At 37.8% G+C, this 19,120-nt stretch overlaps 1 protein-coding gene and 1 pseudogene across 1 annotated transcript; one reads left to right on the top strand and one right to left on the bottom strand.

Moving 5' to 3' along the window:
* The first annotated feature begins 948 nt into the window (after positions 1 to 948).
* On the top strand, positions 949 to 2,670 carry LOC146003496 (myosin-VIIa pseudogene; annotated as a pseudogene).
* Positions 2,671 to 9,082: 6,412 nt separating this feature from the next.
* LOC146003655 (BRISC and BRCA1-A complex member 2-like) lies at positions 9,083 to 17,879 on the bottom strand. Its single transcript, XM_083142006.1, has 4 exons — positions 17,861 to 17,879; positions 14,697 to 14,805; positions 11,539 to 11,852; positions 9,083 to 10,076 (listed from the first exon to the last, which is right to left on the bottom strand). The coding sequence occupies exons 2-4, from the start codon at positions 14,788 to 14,790 to the stop codon at positions 9,327 to 9,329; spliced, it is 1,158 nt and encodes a 385-aa protein (XP_082998132.1). The 5' UTR covers positions 14,791 to 14,805; positions 17,861 to 17,879; the 3' UTR covers positions 9,083 to 9,326.
* Between the last annotated feature and the right edge of the window lie 1,241 nt (positions 17,880 to 19,120).

Genomic DNA, 19,120 nt, shown 5'->3' with positions numbered 1-19,120 from the left:
TGTTAATAAAGCATTGCTTTTTGGCGAAAAAAAATACTGTTGAAGCCAAGGCTTGGCTTGATAAACATTATTCGGACTCTGCACCAGGAAAATCAACCGTTGAGAAGTGGTTTGCTAAATTTAAACGAGGCGAAATGAGCATCGAAGATGATGCACGCAGTGGACGCCCCAACCGATGCTGTTACCGACGAAAACATCAAAAAAGTCCACAAAATAATTTTAAATGATCGTAAAGTGAAGTTGATCGAGATAGCTGAGATTATTACATAGCGTTGTTGGAGCGTTTAAAGGATGAAATCACGAAAAAACGGCCCCATTTGAAGAAGAAAAAAGTGCTGTTTCAACAAGACAATGCACCGTGTCACAAATCAATGAAAACGATGGCAAAATTATATGAATTAGACTACGAATTGCTTCCCCATCCACCATATTCTCCAGATCTGGCCCCCAGTGACTTTTTCCTGTTTGCAGACCTTAAAAGAATGCTCGCTGGAAAGAAATTTAGCACTGATGAAGAGGTAATCGCCGAAACTGAGGCCTATGTTGAGGCTAAAGAGAAATTGTACTATAAAAATGGCATCGAAAAATTGTATGACCGCTATAATCGTTGTATTGCCCTCAAAGGCAACTATATTGAATAATAAAATCGAATTTTGTCAAAAAAAATATTTTTTACTATGTTAGCCTACGAACTTTTGAGCCCAACTGTTATATATGCATGATACTGTAGTCAATCAGCATCTGAAAATACACTTTTGTTTTGTGTGCATGAGATTATATTTTTTTTTTATTGTGGCTAATTTTACTTTAAAATCGCAGATTAAAGCGATAATAGTGGCCAACAAGGGGAACTCAAAAGTATGCTTCACTGAAAGTATTTTAAGTTTGCTGGAAGAAAAGTAAATTTACTAAAATTAATTCCATTGTCAAAGATTTCAGTTAAAATAACAGAAACTTGACTTGGGGGATGCTTCCCAGTACAGATATCTTACAGGGGGTGGGAGTGTAACATGTGAAGGACGTGATGATTCAGCGGAATTTGCTGATATTCGGTCAGCAATGAAGGTTCTTATGTTTTCCGATCTTGAGATATGGGAAATTCTCAAGTTGCTTGCAGCATTATTACACATGGGAAATATTAAATACAAAGCAGCTATGATAGATAATTTAGATGCGACGGAGATTCCAGACCATTCTAATGTTCAAAGAGTAGCAAATTTACTAGATGTTCCAAAACAGGCCTTGATTGATGCACTAACAAGCAAAACAATCTTTGCTCACGGAGAGACAGTTGTATCAATGCTCTCTAGAGAGCAGTCAGTGGACGTAAGAGATGCTTTCGTAAAAGGAATCTATGGAAGATTGTTCATATTGATAGTCAACAAAATAAACAATGCCATCTACAAACCTAAGGCTACAGCAAGAAGTGCTATTGGTGTTCTAGATATTTTTGGGTTTGAAAACTTCCATACAAATAGTTTTGAACAATTTTGCATCAATTACGCAAATGAAAATCTCCAGCAGTTTTTTGTCCAGCATATCTTCAAGCTTGAACAGGAAGAGTATAACTTGGAAGGAATAAATTGGCAACACATAGAGTTCGTGGACAACCAGGATGCTCTTGATTTGATAGCAATTAAACAATTGAACATCATGGCCCTCATTGATGAAGAATCAAAATTTCCAAAGGGAACTGATCAGACCATGTTGGCTAAATTACACAAAACCCATGGCAGCCATAGAAATTACTTAAAGCCGAAATCTGATATTAACACGTCATTTGGTTTGAACCACTTTGCAGGAGTTGTGTTCTATGATACACGAGGTTTCTTGGAGAAGAATAGAGATACATTCAGTGCTGATCTTCTGCAACTAATCCACATCTCAAGTAACAAGTTTCTTCAGCTTTTGTTTGCTGAGGACATTGGGATGGGCTCAGAAACTAGGAAGAAGGCACCGACATTGTCAACACAGTTCAAGAAATCTTTAGATTCTCTTATGAAAACCCTTAGCAGTTGTCAGCCATTCTTCATAAGATGCATCAAGCCAAATGAATATAAGAAGCCAATGATGTTCGACAGGGAGCTATGTTGCAGACAGCTGAGGTATTCCGGAATGATGGAGACAATCAGGATTAGAAGAGCTGGTTATCCTATCCGCCATAGTTTCAAGGAATTTGTGGAAAGATACAGGTTTCTCATACCTGGTGTTCCACCTGCCCATAAGACTGACTGTCGATCAGCTACTGCCAGAATATGCCATGCAGTGCTTGGAAAGTCAGACTACCAACTTGGACACACAAAAGTTTTTCTAAAGGATGCACATGACTTGTTCTTGGAACAGGAGAGGGACAGAGTTCTCACGAGAAAAATATTAATACTACAGCGCTCAATCCGTGGATGGGTTTACAGAAGAAGGTTCCTGAGAATGAAAGTGGCAGCCTGCATTATACAGAAGTACTGGCGAGGATATGCCCAGAAGAAAAGATACCAGAGAATGCGAGTAGGCTACATGAGATTGCAAGCTCTTATTAGGTCCAGAGTTCTATCACACAGATTCCGCCATCTTCGTGGCCGTATAGTTGGCTTACAGGCTAGGTGCAGAGGATACCTTGTGAGGCGAATGTATCATATTTGTTTGTGCTTTTACATTTATCATATTTACGATTGATGGCGTACTTGCTTTGGAAAATTTAAATATGTAAGTTATGCTAGCAAGTGCATTTAAAATTCATGAAACAACTAGGAAGGAGAAAGAGACTTCAAGAATGATAAAAAATGGATTAAAGACAACAAAAAATACTGAAAAATGACCTAAAAACAAAAAAGGCAGGAAAATGCAAAATAAAAACAATGCTTTCTGGTTCTAACCGAAGTGGAACGGACTACTATCAGGTTTAGCATTGTCTTCAAAGCCCAGAAAAAGAGATGATTTGTTATCAACTTCCTAGCCCATAACTGTATCCTTAATCAAACTAAAAATAAATGTCTGATGTATGGAGTGTGGGTTCTCCTGAAATGTCACAACAAAAAACTGTTTTTTTTATGCTTGTAACAACTGTAGACTACAAGAGAGAATAAGTTTTTAACAGATATACAGTGTACAGGTTTGTTCAAAAAGTATCAGACTTTTATTAATCAAAAAATTGTGTATTCAGATATCACAATCTTACATTAATATCCTTCAAAGTGTAGTCCCCTTGGGCTGCCACACACTTCTCCCAATGGTTCTCCCACTGTTGGAAGCAGTGCTGGAATGCCTCTCTTGGGATTGCATGCAGCTGGTCCGTCGCATCTTGCATGATGTCTTCTCTGGACTGAAATCTGGCTCCTTTCAGGGGCATTTTCAGCTTGTGGAAAAGCCAGAAATCACATGGAGCCATGTCGGGAAAGTAGGGAGCCTGACAAGGCACAGGTGTGCTGTGTTTGGCCAGGAAAGTCTGTATCACTGATTCCAAGCAGAGTTTCTTCTGCTCGATTGTTAGCAGCTTCGCCATGAACTTCGCTGAGATTCTCCTCAGGCCCAAATCATTAGTCAAACTCGAATGAATGGATCCAATGCTGATGCCCACCTCGTCTGAAAGTTCTCTGATCGTGATTCGATGATGCTGCATCACCAGGGTCCTCACTTGGGCAATGACAATCTCAATTCTGGATGTTGAGGGCCTACCAGAACGTGCTTCACTCTCCACTGACGTGTGGCCATCTTTGAAGCAGTTGTACCACTCCTTTATCTCTCCTTTATCTGTGTGGTGCCCATTGCATCGTCCCCGAAGGCCTGTCGAATCTTGCGGATTGTTTCCGCTTGGGATTCTCCAAGCTTGACACAAAATTTAATGCAGTAGCGTTGTTCAAGTTTTTCAGACAAATATTTTCAAAAACGAAATTCCGACGATGCTCACTTACACCTCCTCACTCATCGGCGGTCTGCCGGCGAGTGACTGCTTCTGCAGGCTCGAAAAAAAGAAAAAAAGGCAATTAGGATCACCTGCATAGGTGCATCAATCCACGGCTCCCTAACTACATTTGTTTATGCCAAAAAAAATTAAAGTCTGATACTTTTTGAACAAATCTCGTATACATAAAAAGTTGTATTTTGCTTACTAATGCGTTTGCCTGCTTTTGTTCAAGATACAAGCAGGATTTTCTGCTTTTCACAAAACCTGATTAACTGAGTAAATCAAAGATAGAAATAACCTTTTACAAACTTTTATTTCTCAATTTCTAATTTATGTTACACAACTATGAGCAGGCCCTTGGTAAGTCTCCTTCACCTGATTTACACCGGAAAGTCCAGATACAGGAATTTACAGAGAATGCCCTGATTGTCTAGGCGAAGTTTCAAAGAACACAAAATAAAATAAATATAAGACATTGGAAAATATTACTCATGGTTTTAGCTAGCTGTACTTTCTACGTTATAATGACTGACACTAGTAAGACATAAATCACATACTTGAGAGCTCTCAACACTTAAACAAGGCTCACTTTGCACTAACAAAATCACTGTTGACGTATCTTCTCAATTTCTGAATTGCACTACCTGATCATTCCACCTCAGTCTGTAGAAGCCACATTTCCATGATCCGATCCGGTTATGCTGCAACTCTTCCCTTCTTCCAGGCTGCGAGTTCACCTTTCAAGTTCCTTTTTGGGCTCGAACCTGCTATTCTCTTCTGCATTTCACTAACAAAATATCAATAATGTCAACTGCTCGAATCTGTACATTTTCCAAGTTTTTTTGAGTGACGCGCGCGAACCGCAAAGACGAGACGCCATCCCTCATAACCGCGGACTGCACTCTTGCACCAAAAGTCCAGCACAGTCTACTTTTTAGGAGGGGAGTGGGGTCATTCCACGTCAATTCATCCAGGCCATGTCACCCACCATCCCCGATTTTGATGAAATTCGGTATGCTTATAGAACTTTTGATGCTGATTACAAAAATGACAACTTTTTTAAAATTGGTGAAGGGGTTCAGAAGTTACGCGCTTTTTAAGATCTCCTTGTACGCCACATGCGGCTCCACTTTGAATGACACGCATTAGGTTATAAACGATCGTATCTTCCCTCGGGTTTGCCGTAGAAACTTCAAGTTTGTTTTCTTTTGTTCAGAATAGTATAAGCTTTCATTTAAATAAAGTTTCAGATGAATGCATCAGTAAACATGTATTTTTATATATAGTTTTATGTATTTTTTTAGAAAAATAAATGACTAACTTCAAGAGCGAATTTCATGCAATTCCCCTCTTTCAATTTTCCTCCAATTTTATATGTAGGTAGCTCGGAGTGTGTACTAATGCCTGATGAAAAAATTGGGATGGGCGGTTAAGAGACAGGGTGATAAAAAAATCATTTGCATAAAATGACATTAAAAGTAAATCTTATTAAAAATGCTTATGTATCTAGCACAAAGCCTGAAGTACAATATGTTTCAAGTTACAATATTCAAAATTTATGTTCACTTAGCATAGACGTAGCCTGGCGGGGGCAAAGGGAAGCTCTTGCCCTCTCCCAAATTTATAGATTAATTTAAAATTTGCAAGTAATAATTACAGTGGAACCCCGATTTAATTTCCTCGATTTTACATTTTCCTTCAATTTGCATTCAATCTTGATGGTCTGGTTAGAATATTTCGAAGATTTTACATTTTCCCGCGTATTAAGTTTTTTCAGCTTGGTCTCCTGGATAACGTAAAATTGAGGTTCCGCTGTATCTAAGTTAGTTTCAACAGTCTTCATTTTTTAAAATTTTATATATTATATAATTATATATATAATTATTATTAACATTCCCAAGTTTAGCAAATTTATCTTCGAGAACATTCTTTTTGTGCATTTTATCTCAATATGGAAGTTCTTTTTTGGCAACTCCTCATGGGGATATGTATTATGAAGTAAGAACTAATACTACACATTTGTGCTGATTGAAGTTTTTTCAAATGGAGCTTTTTCGCCACATACCACAGAAAATATCCTTCTGACAGGATGGTTGGAACAGTAAAAATACTTGTAAAGACTTCTATAGTATAAAGCAACAAGTACGGCAATTATGTAGAAATAGTATTCAAGGCATAAATTTCTTAGTAATCATCTAGGGTGAAATGACAACCCACAGTACAATGTGTCAGCGATTGCAAAGTACTACAACAGTACCAGGAAGTATGCACTATTTTGAACTTACAGGTTCCGTAAGTTACTTTTTACAAGTAACTGAGTTACAGTCAATCATTAAAAAAGTTACTCAGTTATTGTTACTGGTACTTTGAAAGTAACCGAGTTACTTTTACAGTTACTGTAACAGTAACGTACTGTTAATGATCATTGATTTGTGTAAACGTTACACAAAATCAATGATAAAGACTTCCGTGTTTTACTTATGTTTCTAGTACATAATATGTATTCATATATTTACATTATTACTGCTAATAAATGATGGAAAACACAGTCAGCTTTGCTTGAACGATTATAATTAAAAATCATTTGTATGCTGACCACGGTATTTTGAATATGGTGTAATTGATTCCACTTGCACCTATTTCTTTCTCATCCATTCCAAGTTCAACAAGATCCATTCCCTCGACAATGACGTTTTCCTAGCTGGACGACAACATTCCAAACGAACGGAGCAGTTTACCAAAAACAATGGAGTTTTCACATACAATTAGAAATGAATTACAGTAAAGCGTGGATGTTCTAAATTTAGCATGCAACAAAGTATAATAGTTTCCTTGCCAGCAATTCCAAGAAAATCCTTTCACGTAGCATCCGGAGAAGGTACATATTTTATTTTTATAGTCTGGAACAGAATTGTCCAATTTAGCTATTTCCCTACTGCAAAAAGTAACTCTGTTACCGTTGTTAACGTTACAGGGCTCGAACTCTGGTTGTGTGCATGCTAGCCCGACACGATAACCAACACTCCAAACGAGACAACACAAAACTCTTTCGCAAGTAGTCGACTGAAACGAAAGTTAATTTTCAGATTACTAATTCCCAGGGAATAACATGCCTAGGCAGATGTGTCTTGCATTTTCTGTACTTTTGTTGTTTTAGTCGCTTTGGTCTCTTCCTAGGTTAATCACAGCAATAATGAGGAATATTTTTTAGACAAAGATGATAAACAGACATGCAGGAATAATCACCCTCGCAAAAAAGCCATAACTCGAGTCTGGAACCTTCAACGCGAGGTGTGTTTCTTGTTCTAACTCTATCTGTGTGTTTTCGTTAGATTCATGGTATTTTGTGAGTTGATATAAATAAGACAAGTGGGTGGAAGGGACTGGAGAATCGTAGCTACGGAACCATTGAAAAGATATCCATCGCCTACATAGAGAATCTCTATATCCCCTTGTGATAGAGAACCTATTAGAAGAATGAAAATACAGATTAAACGAACAAATTTGATGTGTATCCTTTTGTCAAAATACCTAGAAAACAATATTACATACTTCTTCACTAATAGAAAAGAATAAAAAAATTGTCCTTGGTGGGGATTGAACCTAGACCTCGCTGATGAAAGCTCTGTACGCTAACCAACACTCTATCAATAACACCATGTTTTCTTTTTTCCAGTCAGTCTGTTTCCTTCCTCAATACCTGAAGACGAAAATGCATCTTAATTTCTCTCATAATTGTTTCATTGTCTATTAATAGAATCCACGTATGTCAAAAATAGACGCATTCTTTCTGTGAAAAATCCCATGTTTCGCACATCGTGCTTCTCCATTTACTGTTATTTGGACATTCACTTGGAAGTTAAAACTTAGCTTTGTGTGTTTGTTTTCACGTGCATGTGTGTGAGAAGAGTGGTGTGCACATGTTTTCGATGGTTTTCTGGGTATTATTTTCGTTCAAAGCATTAATATAATTGTAAAATATGGAATTTACTCTAATGCAAGGAGTGAAAATATAAACCCAGTCCGTCAAGTTCGTTCCCAAACAACATTAAATAATGGAACATAACGTGGACCGAGTATTATTGCATGTCGAGAACATGAGACATTACGATCGACAATCATCATCTCGTATTTCTCTTTGGCATCACTACTCAATTTACAGAGATGTATGTATACCCGTGACTGGTATACAAGCCGCAGAATTGCAATGCTGTTTGGGTTGTCTAGTCACAAGGCGCTTGGTGGTCAGACATGGATGGCTTGCTTCACTGCTTCTTCAATAGGGTCATTACAACCCAGAAGTGACCGTGACTGTACATTATCTATGTACACTCAACACTAACTTTCTGCACCTTATCATATTAATTGTGATAAGAATTATTATCCTGTGAATTATGCAGAATCGAACCACCAATTAATTCTGTTGCAAAATTTGGCATTAAAAAATAGATTTCACTTCATGATAATTACATAAACATGCTATTATGCAGTGTGTTCACTGAATTGCGACCACCTACTTAATACTTTGTTGTTGGTCCACCTTTGGCTCTGTGGCTGGCCTGGACAGCACGTGGCATGGATTCCACGATGTGCTGTTGTGTCCACGGGGATCTGACACCATATATTCCTGATGGCATCATGATGTCTGTGCAGGATGCATGGTTCAAAGAGCTTGTTCCACAACATCCCACAGATGGTCTATGGGATTAAGATCAGGAGAGTTAGGGGACCATTTCATATGCTGCATCTCTGTGGAATGTTCCTCCAGCCAAGCAATTACAGTCCCACCTCGATGGCACCGTGCATTGTCATTCTGGAAAATGCCATCCCCTTTTGGGTAGAAGTGTTACATTGTGGGGTGTAAGTGGTCCCCTAACACCTCCCAATACATAACGGAGCAACGTGAGAAATAGACGAACAGTTGACAACAGCGCACCTAGTGGCAGCCAGAGATCTACGAACAATAGAAGCATGCCAAGCAACAGTACAACAAATTCCAATGAGGATGGTGGCAGTGGCCACTGAAATTAATAGGAACAAAGAAGAAAAACAGTTTCGCAGATAACGCGAGTACTAGTTTCTCTGTATTTATAAGTCTTCTTGATTTGAAGATGATAGGCTACATGTTTCAACATGTAAATTATGCTACAACTATTGTTGAAGCGGAAATAATTTAATGCATAATAAAATTTATTATAAATATGTTTAATTACAGTAATAGGGTACAGTATCAGTTTGCAAACAAAAAAAAATCAAGGTAGGATACCATCTTATGGCTTTCAATTAAAAATACATTTTTATTGTTATTAAATCAGAACAATGCACAAGACATATCGAATTAGACTTTCAGTGTGCTGTTAAAGAATTATTAGTAAAAATGTTGCACACAATTTTTTGTTTACAAAAGTAGACAGGAAAATTACAAAAGTTATATCTGGCTGCTTCGAATTGAATTTCTTTGAAAAATTTCTATATAATCTAAGATATACATATTTGCTCTCTCTGCCATTTCCGTCATGTTCCACCTTGGGCTGTATGGATACTCGTCACATTTAGTGAAATATGGTTTTCCATATGAAGCATGATATATTGATTGGAACACAAATATCGGTTTCTCTTGAGGAAAGTACAATGGAAGTTGTATGTGCAGTATAAAATAAAAGTCATGCCACTCAAACATAAAGGAAATCTTAGAGAAGGTTTTTGTATCATATTCCAGAACACTTTGTCCAAATTGACTAAGGAAAATAGATATGTACTCTTTCTTCTTTTGAAAGCCTATAGCGACTGCTTCAACTTTGTTTTGGAGAAGTTCTATAACAACGGGGACGTAGTCCATCAGGCACCTTCCGCTCGGAAAGGCGGGGATGTGAAGCATCGACGATCCTCCGAGAGCATTCTCCACCCGAGGAGACAGGTACAACTGCGGGGTTATTCTGCTCCCTTCTGGATGGTAAAACGTAACTAGCAGAACCGCAGAATCCTCCCCTGGATTGTCGCCAGTCAGTACGGGAGGCAGTCTGCTGAAGTTGATGGGAAGTTTGATGAGAAAGTTCACAGGACTGCTTCTGCCCTTGCGGTTCAACTGGACTTCAACGTCATCTTCTTTCACTTTTGTCTGCTGCACTAGCGAAGAGTATTCGAACTGAAGCCTTGAAAATTCTTCCAACAGGGATATCTGCATCACAAACGAAAAAGAGAAAGAACTATAACATGCAAGTACGTACGAGTATCTACATAACACAGGAAAATCTCCATGACATTAAGATCTGAAAGACCAGACAACGTGAGGTGATTCATGTCCCACTGTGTTAAGGTTTGGCTAGATCTTTGACAGAGGCCCGCAAAGCCATTTTCGAAATTTCCTCTCCTGTCAAAAAAAAAAAAAAAAAAAAAAAAACTGCTATAATAATCCAAGTTCCAAACAATTAGATCTGCTTAGTTCTTCTAGAGCATTCATGTGAATCTCCATGTGATTTGCTTTTGCTATTGCCCAGATATTGTTCAAAGACAAAAATTGCATTTGAAGTTTATTTTAGTGTGTGCGTATCTTCCAGATATTTGAGTATTTAGACAATCACTTCTACCCTGAAGAGGAGCATGATGTTGGCTCTCAAAAACTCTGAAACCATTCCAGAAATGTCCTGGTTGATAGCCCAAAATAATTTATTCATCATTCGTTGCCAGGAAAGCTTCAATGCTTACTTTAATCCGTGTGTTGGTTTGCTATTTACTTCTTCAAGTTTAATAAGTTATTCCGGTAATACTAGTCTTTTGAAATTAAATAAATAATTAGCCTACCAATTAAAGGCTCAAGAATACCCCTGCACAAATGACCCCACTTTGGAAAATAACCTCAACAGTGATAAACTTTCTTGTTTGCATGCTTGGATGTAGAATTCCATGCTTGCTCCCTCAGACATATCAAACCATGTTGGTTGGTCTGTCCATTCCTCTGGAAGCTCAGAAAGAAGTGTAGGAGGGTCGACAAGATGGTTGTCAGGTCACCATTGAGAATACATATTTTAAACTGTACACAAAAATATTTTACATTATTTACTTTCTTTTTGGTACGACAGGAAACTTTGTGCATTTATATTAAACTGAACGATGTAGAGATCTGTTTTAGGCAAGAAAAATGTGGACAATCATAAAACAGAGAATCCATACAGTAGATTGATTGATTTATTTTATTTTTACTTCACATTTTGTGCCTCTTGGCTAATTTGTGAAGATGGGGATGAGTGATGAAATGATGAATGGACATTCACAAACAACCATGCCCGAGCGGGATTCGAACCCAGGACCCCTGGCATCGCAGCACGATGTGCTAACCACTCCACCACAGGATCCGGCTCCATACAGTAGGATGCCGACTGAAGAATAAAGAATATGCATAGTCTGTAAAACAATCCAGATAATGAGCACACTTAGATATCTGGATAAAATTTTATGCAGTTTTGTCCATCCCTATTACAACCCTAAAAGAAAACAACAAAATCCACATTTATTGACAACTGCAGCTACATCTGAACCTAAGATGGCCTGGGGAAACTCCACAATTCTCGACAATACCACTCAACTTTCTCCTATTATAAAAAAAAATTGAAAAGAAACTAAAATTGACTTAACTGTCTCACCTGATGTTTCCTATATAAGTCCAGGAGTTCCCTGATGACGTGAACTAGAGCTTTCGGGTCTCCAGAATCCCAATTAGCAAGACTTGGCACATTTTCTTCCAGAATTTCTGGTTCGGGATCAGCCAGAAATGTGTTGTCGTCGAAGCAGAAATCCGGAGGCAAATTCGGCACATGGCTATTGAACACTATTTCCCACGAGACGGACTGACCAGCAAACGGAATGACGACTTTGAAGCGATCGCCAGTCTGCGTTCTCTCTAAGGTGGTCCTTCCCGTGAAAATGTCTAGTATTCTAATGTTGCCTGCACATATACCTGAAAACCAGAAGAAATTATGACACACTGTTGGAAGAGGATAAAAATAATGATGCATTCTTCTTGCTTTTACAGCGATTTTCTTCCTCTTAAGCTAATAATGATGATTGACGATGAATGATGATTTAATTTGATGATGGGGACAACTCATAGAGGAACATCCATGCCCAAGCAGAGACTCAAACCTGGAACCTCTTTCCTTTCTATACCCTCTGCACACTAGACCACAATTAAGTCTAACATACTGCAACCGCCCCCCCCCCCTCCTCATTTTCTATTCATGCTATATTCCATGGCACCTCATTTTGCCTAAATCATCAAATGCACTTTTCAAGAATAAGAACATTTTTAATTGTTTGAATTCTTCATAATCATATTTTTCAGTTGTAGGTCACAACTATTAGGTTGGTCAGACTATTAAAAATTGTATAAGGTACAAACAACATGAAGTTATTATGGAATTAATATGCAAGGGTCCCATGGAATTTAATGCCTGTGGTACACAAATTAATACCAGCCACATTAAATACTTGAAAGAAGTGGTGCTAATCTGATTATGATTTTCAATAAACCCACAATTTGTTGATTGAGAATGCAAATGTTCTACCTCCAAATTGTAAACAAATCAAGATATTTTGGCTGTGGTCTATTTAGGATGCAATTGTCTCATGCCTTCTATCGTCTAATGTCTACATTCAACCAATATTTTTATTTAGTGAGTTTTTGGTTCATCTACAAAATTTGGAAGCGGCCACGAGAATGTAAACTTCAACAGCCAATGTAATCTTCTTACACTTTCCCTCAACTAACCACAGAGGCAAATGAGTATGAGTTAAACCACTTGTATTCTAACCCGAGTCACTTGCGGGAGCTGCTCAGAAGTAGTATTGGACTTCGGTTCTTACTTTTGTTGTTAACAGACAAAAGAATTGAATAATAGTGGAGTCAAAGTAGTTGATTGATTGAATTTATTTATTTTACTTAGCTACTGAATGACAAATTTATAATGAATTTGTTTCATCTCCATCTCATTTCTAAAATGCAGTGTTCTCTCAAATTCAAGTTAGTGTTGCATGCAATTGTTCTATCTGAAATTCCAGTAATTAATTACAGGATAAATACTTAACCAAACAACTACTTTTTTTCAGAGATGCTTCAACATATCACCCTTTGCAATGACACAAACTTTCAGCACAATGGTGACAAAGATCCAATAAATATATAACGTCAAACTTTAAGGGGCTCTCCTGGAAAAAATAAAAATTGGACAAGGAACATTTATATTCTCAGTGGACAAATTGTTAATCTTAACTCTATCACAATTTAAAAATAGCCTTATTTAACTACATTATCAGTTGCTCGCAATGAAATTATAGCTATATCTGTCATCTGATGGAATTTGTTTCTATTATTACTGTTTTCTCCCTGTAGAACTTGTCTATGAGTACTAGCCATCTTTTATAAGTAATGCATGTAAATTTGTTCATTTAATATATATATACAGGCGATGGACAAAAATATGGAAACGCCTGGTATAAAACAGGTAGCCATTTCGAACACGATTTGCGTCTGAATGGTAGGTGGCGCTGTGGTCACTGGCACTTCCTGCGAGGTATACACCCTGGCCAACCTGACAGATGGGCCAGTTACAGTTCAGCGACCGGTCCGTGCAGCTTATCGTGAATCATTTCTGAACTGACAGAGTTTCAAAGAGGGCAAATTGTGGGTGCGCGTATGGTGGGAGCGTCCGTGAGGAAAGTAGCGGAAATGTTTGGTGTATCAAGAGGCACAGTCTCGAAGATCATGACTGCCTACGAGACTTCCGGAAAAACCGCATCAGCGAAGCACCAGCGTGGATGCAAGTGTGTGTTGTGTGACAGAGACAGATGCACACTGGGTAGGATTGTGACCAAGCAGAAGATCACCATGGCTCCAAAAGTCACTGCTGAGCTGAATACTGCTTACAAATCCTGTTAGCGTCAAAACAGTCAGAAGAGAACTCCACAAGCAGGGTATTCATGGCAGATCTGCAATTCCCAAACCACTCGTGACTGTTGACCATGCTGCTGGACGGAGACAGTGGTGCAACGCTCATAAAAACTGGACAATGGAAGACTGTAATCTGGTCAGATGAGTCATCCTTTACATGGTTTCCAACTGCTGGCCGAGTGTACGTGTGGAAAACAGCAGCACAAGCGTACAATACAGACTGTCTGTTACCGAGAGTGAATCATGGCGGTGGTTCAGTGATGATTTGGGCAGCCATCTCCTGGTATTCTGCCGGACTCATCATCGCCCTGCATGGACATGTCACTGCCAGGGACTACGTTAACAATTTTGAATGACCAGCTGCATCCCATGGTGCAAACTTTGTTCCGAGATGGTGATGCCGTGTTTCAAGATGACAGAGCCCCTGTTCATACAGCTCACATCGTCCAGGACTGGTTTGATGAGCACGAAGATGAAGTGTTACATCTGCCATAGCCTCCCCAATCGCCAGACCTCAATATTATTGAGCCCCTGTGGTCAGTTTTGGAGACCAAGGTGCGAGCCAGCTACCCACCACCATCGTCTCTACAACAACTTGCAGCTGCTTTGGAGGAAGAATGGTACAACATCCCTTTGACAACCATACGCGACCTGTATTTGTCCATTCCACGTCGACTGCAGGCCGTTCTATGTGCCAAAGGTGGTCCTACTCGATATTAATAAAGGTAATGTGCATTTCTGCAGGTGTTTTCATATTTTTGTCCATCCCCTGTATATGTACGCATAAATAGGTTTAGACAGCACAATCAATTAAATTTGTAAGGTTCTAATGAAGCACAATTTGAATTTACTTACCAACTTTGCCATCTCGAAGCACTTCCTTTACATAGGGCTGTACACTTGGATGAAAAACATTAAGTACGTCTTCACCTCTCAGAAAATCAGTCATTTCTTCTACAGCTTGCTGAATTGGAAAAAAAATAATAAAAATTAGCATGTGCGTAAAAAATATTCCACACATACAACCCAACGTTCAATTCAATGGTAACGGTTCCGATTGTTTTCTGATATTTTTTTTCAAATTCTCCTAGCAGAAAGACTAATTATCATAGAATTTCAAATTTTAACCTTCCTTAAAGTAATGGACACTGGATTCGAAAAAAACAAAACAAACTAAAAATTACCTTACAGAAGCATGCATGATTCCCCTAGGCAAAGTATTCTCTGTTGACAAGCGACAGTAAATATCGTAGAATAGTGGGATTGAATGTAGAAGTTAATCGGAACCTTAGTAGAATGCATTTAGGGACTTTATTTGAATGCTAAGAGAACCATACCTGGCCTGCCTAACCTAACTACGATACCATGTATTGACCAAAATCTTAAATAATCACTAAAACTCCGCAGTATGTGTTAACAGAAGTAAATCTAAATCTAACCATGTTAAAATTGCATTCGTAGCATGATGAAATCTCAATAAACCAAAAGGAACTTGGGCCGTAGTTTTACTTTACACATATGTAAGGTACAAAGGAAATGTTCAGAAACTGAGCAATAATGAATGGAATGGAATTGGTTGTATTATTATTATTGTGTACAATTGGTTCTCTACATACTATACTATTCATATATTGACTTACTATTAGTTATTAGGTAGTATTTTTACCCACTGCAATTAGAACTACTACAAATCAGGAGGAGGATATATATACATCGAAGAATTAATGCTTCTATGATGTCTTATGAAACCTTCAGGGCACATGGAAATTCCTTTTCATGGCCCATAATGCACAAATATTAGATAATATGGTTGTTATTAAAGAAATAGTACATATATACTTTCACAGAAGTAAATATTTATTTAATTTGAGGGTAACAGTTCGTTATATCGGAGACACTTACTTACTACTTACGGAAATGAGTTTCTCTAAGGTTTCCAACGTTCGTCGAGGTATTTTCTTTCATCGTGGAATGTATTTGACAGGGAAATCATGTACTTTTCAAGAGAAATATCTCACCGCCGCACAAGTGCCATTGCTTTCGCTATGTGAACCGGATGCTGCATTCGTTTGATGATGTAACTCCCTGTCAGTGTTTTCAAACCCCCTTTTTTTTAAACTATGCTTGCCTAACCTAACCTTATCGGAAATGGTTCATGGGGCTATCCGTCAGCTACCCATGCATAATGTACAATTTGCACACGTGACGAACACGATAGTAGGTATTTTTCGGTGAACGTTGGAAACACTGCATACCTACAACACTAGTCAACCTCTGCCCGCCATATTATGTGTTACGGAAGCGAAAAGGGAATAACAAAAACTACTCTCTATGTGAAAAATTGTGTTTGTTTTCGTGTAAAAAGCATAATGGCACCTTGAACTATGTTCCGCAATACACAATTGGTAAGTACGAACCATGCAAAACACAAAATATCCGATTTTAATGTGTCTCCGATATAACGAACTGTTACCAATTTGAGCATTTACAGAGGGTAAAAAAACCTTGCTGCAGGACAGATTGTAATTCCAACCATGGTGCATTAATAATGTCAACTACTTCAGAATGGAAAGTATATAGTAAGCTGCACTTTAATACCATAAACGTTTACATAGCAAAAGTAATGAAATTTCCTGAAAATCAAAGTAAAGGCATAGTAATTTTTTCACAGAAATTGAGGTTGGATGGATGTATCATACAACCCTAAAATTCTTCTGGTGACATGTTTTTTTCTTGTTACATGTATAATTTTGATTACACAACACTAAAACTTTAATGTGTGAAATTTTATAAACGACTTTTATTTACATGTGCAGAATAGGGTAAGACTGCAGAATATGGGCTGCTTAGGAGGTACGCGGTTCATAATTTTTTGGTAACGTTTTGTAGTTAGTAATCGGGAAAAGTAAGTTTTAAAGTGCGGAAATTTTGTTTTCTTTAAAAAACCAGAAAAACCTGTCCAGGTTCGGCGGTATTGAAATCGTAGCAGCGAAGGAAAAGGCATATTCCTGCACAAATCTAGTGAAAGCAAAAAATGCCTGTGTTGTTAGGTAGCTAGGTTTAGTTCACTTAGCCTAAATAATAATTAGTCATTGTATTTATGCTAATGAAACCTAACCTAACCTTGTAGGCATTCCTCGAAGAAATAATGAAAGAAACTGTGCGTAAACAATATGGACACGGAACAAATGGAGAAATGCATTGCTTTTAGTAGCAGGAAAAACATTTTTCATTGTATTTATGCTATTGGAACCCAACCTAACAGGCCTAACTTAACCTTGTAAGCATTCCTCGTCTGAAATAATGAAAGAAACTGTGCGTCTGTGGGTGGAATCAGGAGCGACAAATCAACTCGAATTCCGTGAAACGAAGGGTCTCACTTATCGCACAACACTTGAGTGCGTAAACAATATGGATGTGAACAAATGGAGAAATGCATTGCTTTTAGTAGTAAGAAAAACATTTTTTACGGGCAATAATATAATAGTAATCGTAAAAGGAACACCAGAAAATGGAAGTAGAAGGTACGTACTTTCAGGGGATATAAATTTCGTTCGTCTATTTAGAGGGAAAAAGCAGCCCATGTTCTGCAGTGAGACCCAGAATAGTATGTTTATGGGCAGTCAAATATCACATGCTCATTGTACTTTAATTTTTAATGTTATTTTCAGTTTATACTTTGAACTATTTTCTACAGTAACTTAATGTTCTGTACCACCACTTGCGTGGTATGTTTGTTTTACATGCTGTACTTTTCTGATTAACCGGAATGCTAAAATGTACAACTAAATCTATATATAGTTCATGATGTATCGTAGAATTAAGATTTTGAAAGTGCAAGGCTAGGTAATCTACAAGTAGAGAGATACCTCACATACGTTATTATACAAAACTTAAACTTGGAACTTTGATGTGTAACAGTAGTTTTCCAACAAGCAGAACTACACTTCATATTGTAATAATGTAAATACGAGCGAGAAGTGCTGGTTTAACTGTAATAGCAAGCATACTCTACCAACACTGACGTTACGATTTCTGACACTATTAATAGCGTCCGTATAAATTCTTGTCTTCTACTGTCCACATTCGACTACTCTTCTGTTATATTATAAAAACAAATGCTGCACAGTATATTACACATTACCTTTGTTTTTTAAAAGATGAGAATCGCAACGACGTACTGTTGTGTTATCACAACGTAACATCGGTAATGGAAAACTTGCAACATCGGACACCGGGTAAGACGGTCAAGAAAGTGCAAATTGTCAAGTATCGTAATATCAGCACTGGAATTCCGAATATGTGGAAGGATTTAAATGCAATTCGATAGAATACTGTACGTTATAAAAATCTACAACTAAAATTTTGTAGGGAGACGATGCAAATAACAGTTTGTGATTGTGAGTAACGACGCCGGTCATTTGCGTAGCCAGATGAGGGGGGAGGGGGTGAAACTGAGTTAGTATTCGTGGAAAATAAAGCAAAGGGAAAGAAGAGACTTCAAAACTTGAGTGTAAAATGCACAGGAACTAGGCTAGAGCTAATGATGAGCCGTAATCAATTCGCGGATGATGATAGTCTGAAAACTTATTCACAACACAGAATTGAGAACTGTGCGAATTTTAAGCTTCTTGCTTTTGGGGAGCTGCCGTGTTTGTGATATTATTTTGGAAGGTAGGTTTTTTGGGTATGCAAATTTGTATATATTACCGGTCATTAAAGCAAACTATTACCTTGCGGTTCTAAATTAGAACAATGGTTCTAACATTTACACGTAATTTAGAAACACTTTGTCCTATATTTACATTCTAAGAAAACCCAAACTTGACCAAATTTCTATTGTCAAGTTCGAACTTAACGTCCATCTAACGTACCTAAAAGTTTCTTGTGAACACTTTAATAATAAAATATCAGCACTATGCCATGAAATCTTAAAACAGGCCGCTCTTGTCTCTGCTTGGTGAGGTTTTATCTGTTACAGAATGGTGTCGTTCTTTAATACACATGGCTGCATACTTTTCGGCATGGAAATCTTTAGTGACTGCACCATTAATGAACTTGATTGACTTTTCAATTATATTTGTTACATAGTGTAGAAATGGTATACTACATGCTTTCAATTCAATTTTCTTTGAGGGGGATAAAAACATCCTTGGCAGGGATAAAAATAATTTATTTTTTTGCAGGGGATAAAATATTTTGTGGAGCGCAAATCCCCGGCATCCCCTGTTAATTCGCACACTGGATTTGAGGCTTGGTTGTAGAGACAGAAAAGCTTT

This window comes from Lepisma saccharinum, chromosome 20, assembly GCF_977018435.1.
Source record: "Lepisma saccharinum chromosome 20, izLepSacc3.1, whole genome shotgun sequence".
Taxonomy (NCBI): domain Eukaryota; kingdom Metazoa; phylum Arthropoda; class Insecta; order Zygentoma; family Lepismatidae; genus Lepisma; species Lepisma saccharinum.
This window is presented reverse-complemented; position numbering and strand designations above follow the sequence as displayed.

Coding starts and splice junctions, on each gene's coding strand:
- LOC146003655 (XM_083142006.1), bottom strand. CDS start 14,790: ATGACTGATTTTCTGAGAGGTGAAGACGTACTTAATGTTTTTCATCCA. Junction 11,853..14,696: donor GCTTCGAGATGGCAAAGTTG/GTAAGTAAATTC, acceptor TCTGGTTTTCAG/GTATATGTGCAGGCAACATT. Junction 10,077..11,538: donor ACTTATATAGGAAACATCAG/GTGAGACAGTTA, acceptor TTTGTGATGCAG/ATATCCCTGTTGGAAGAATT.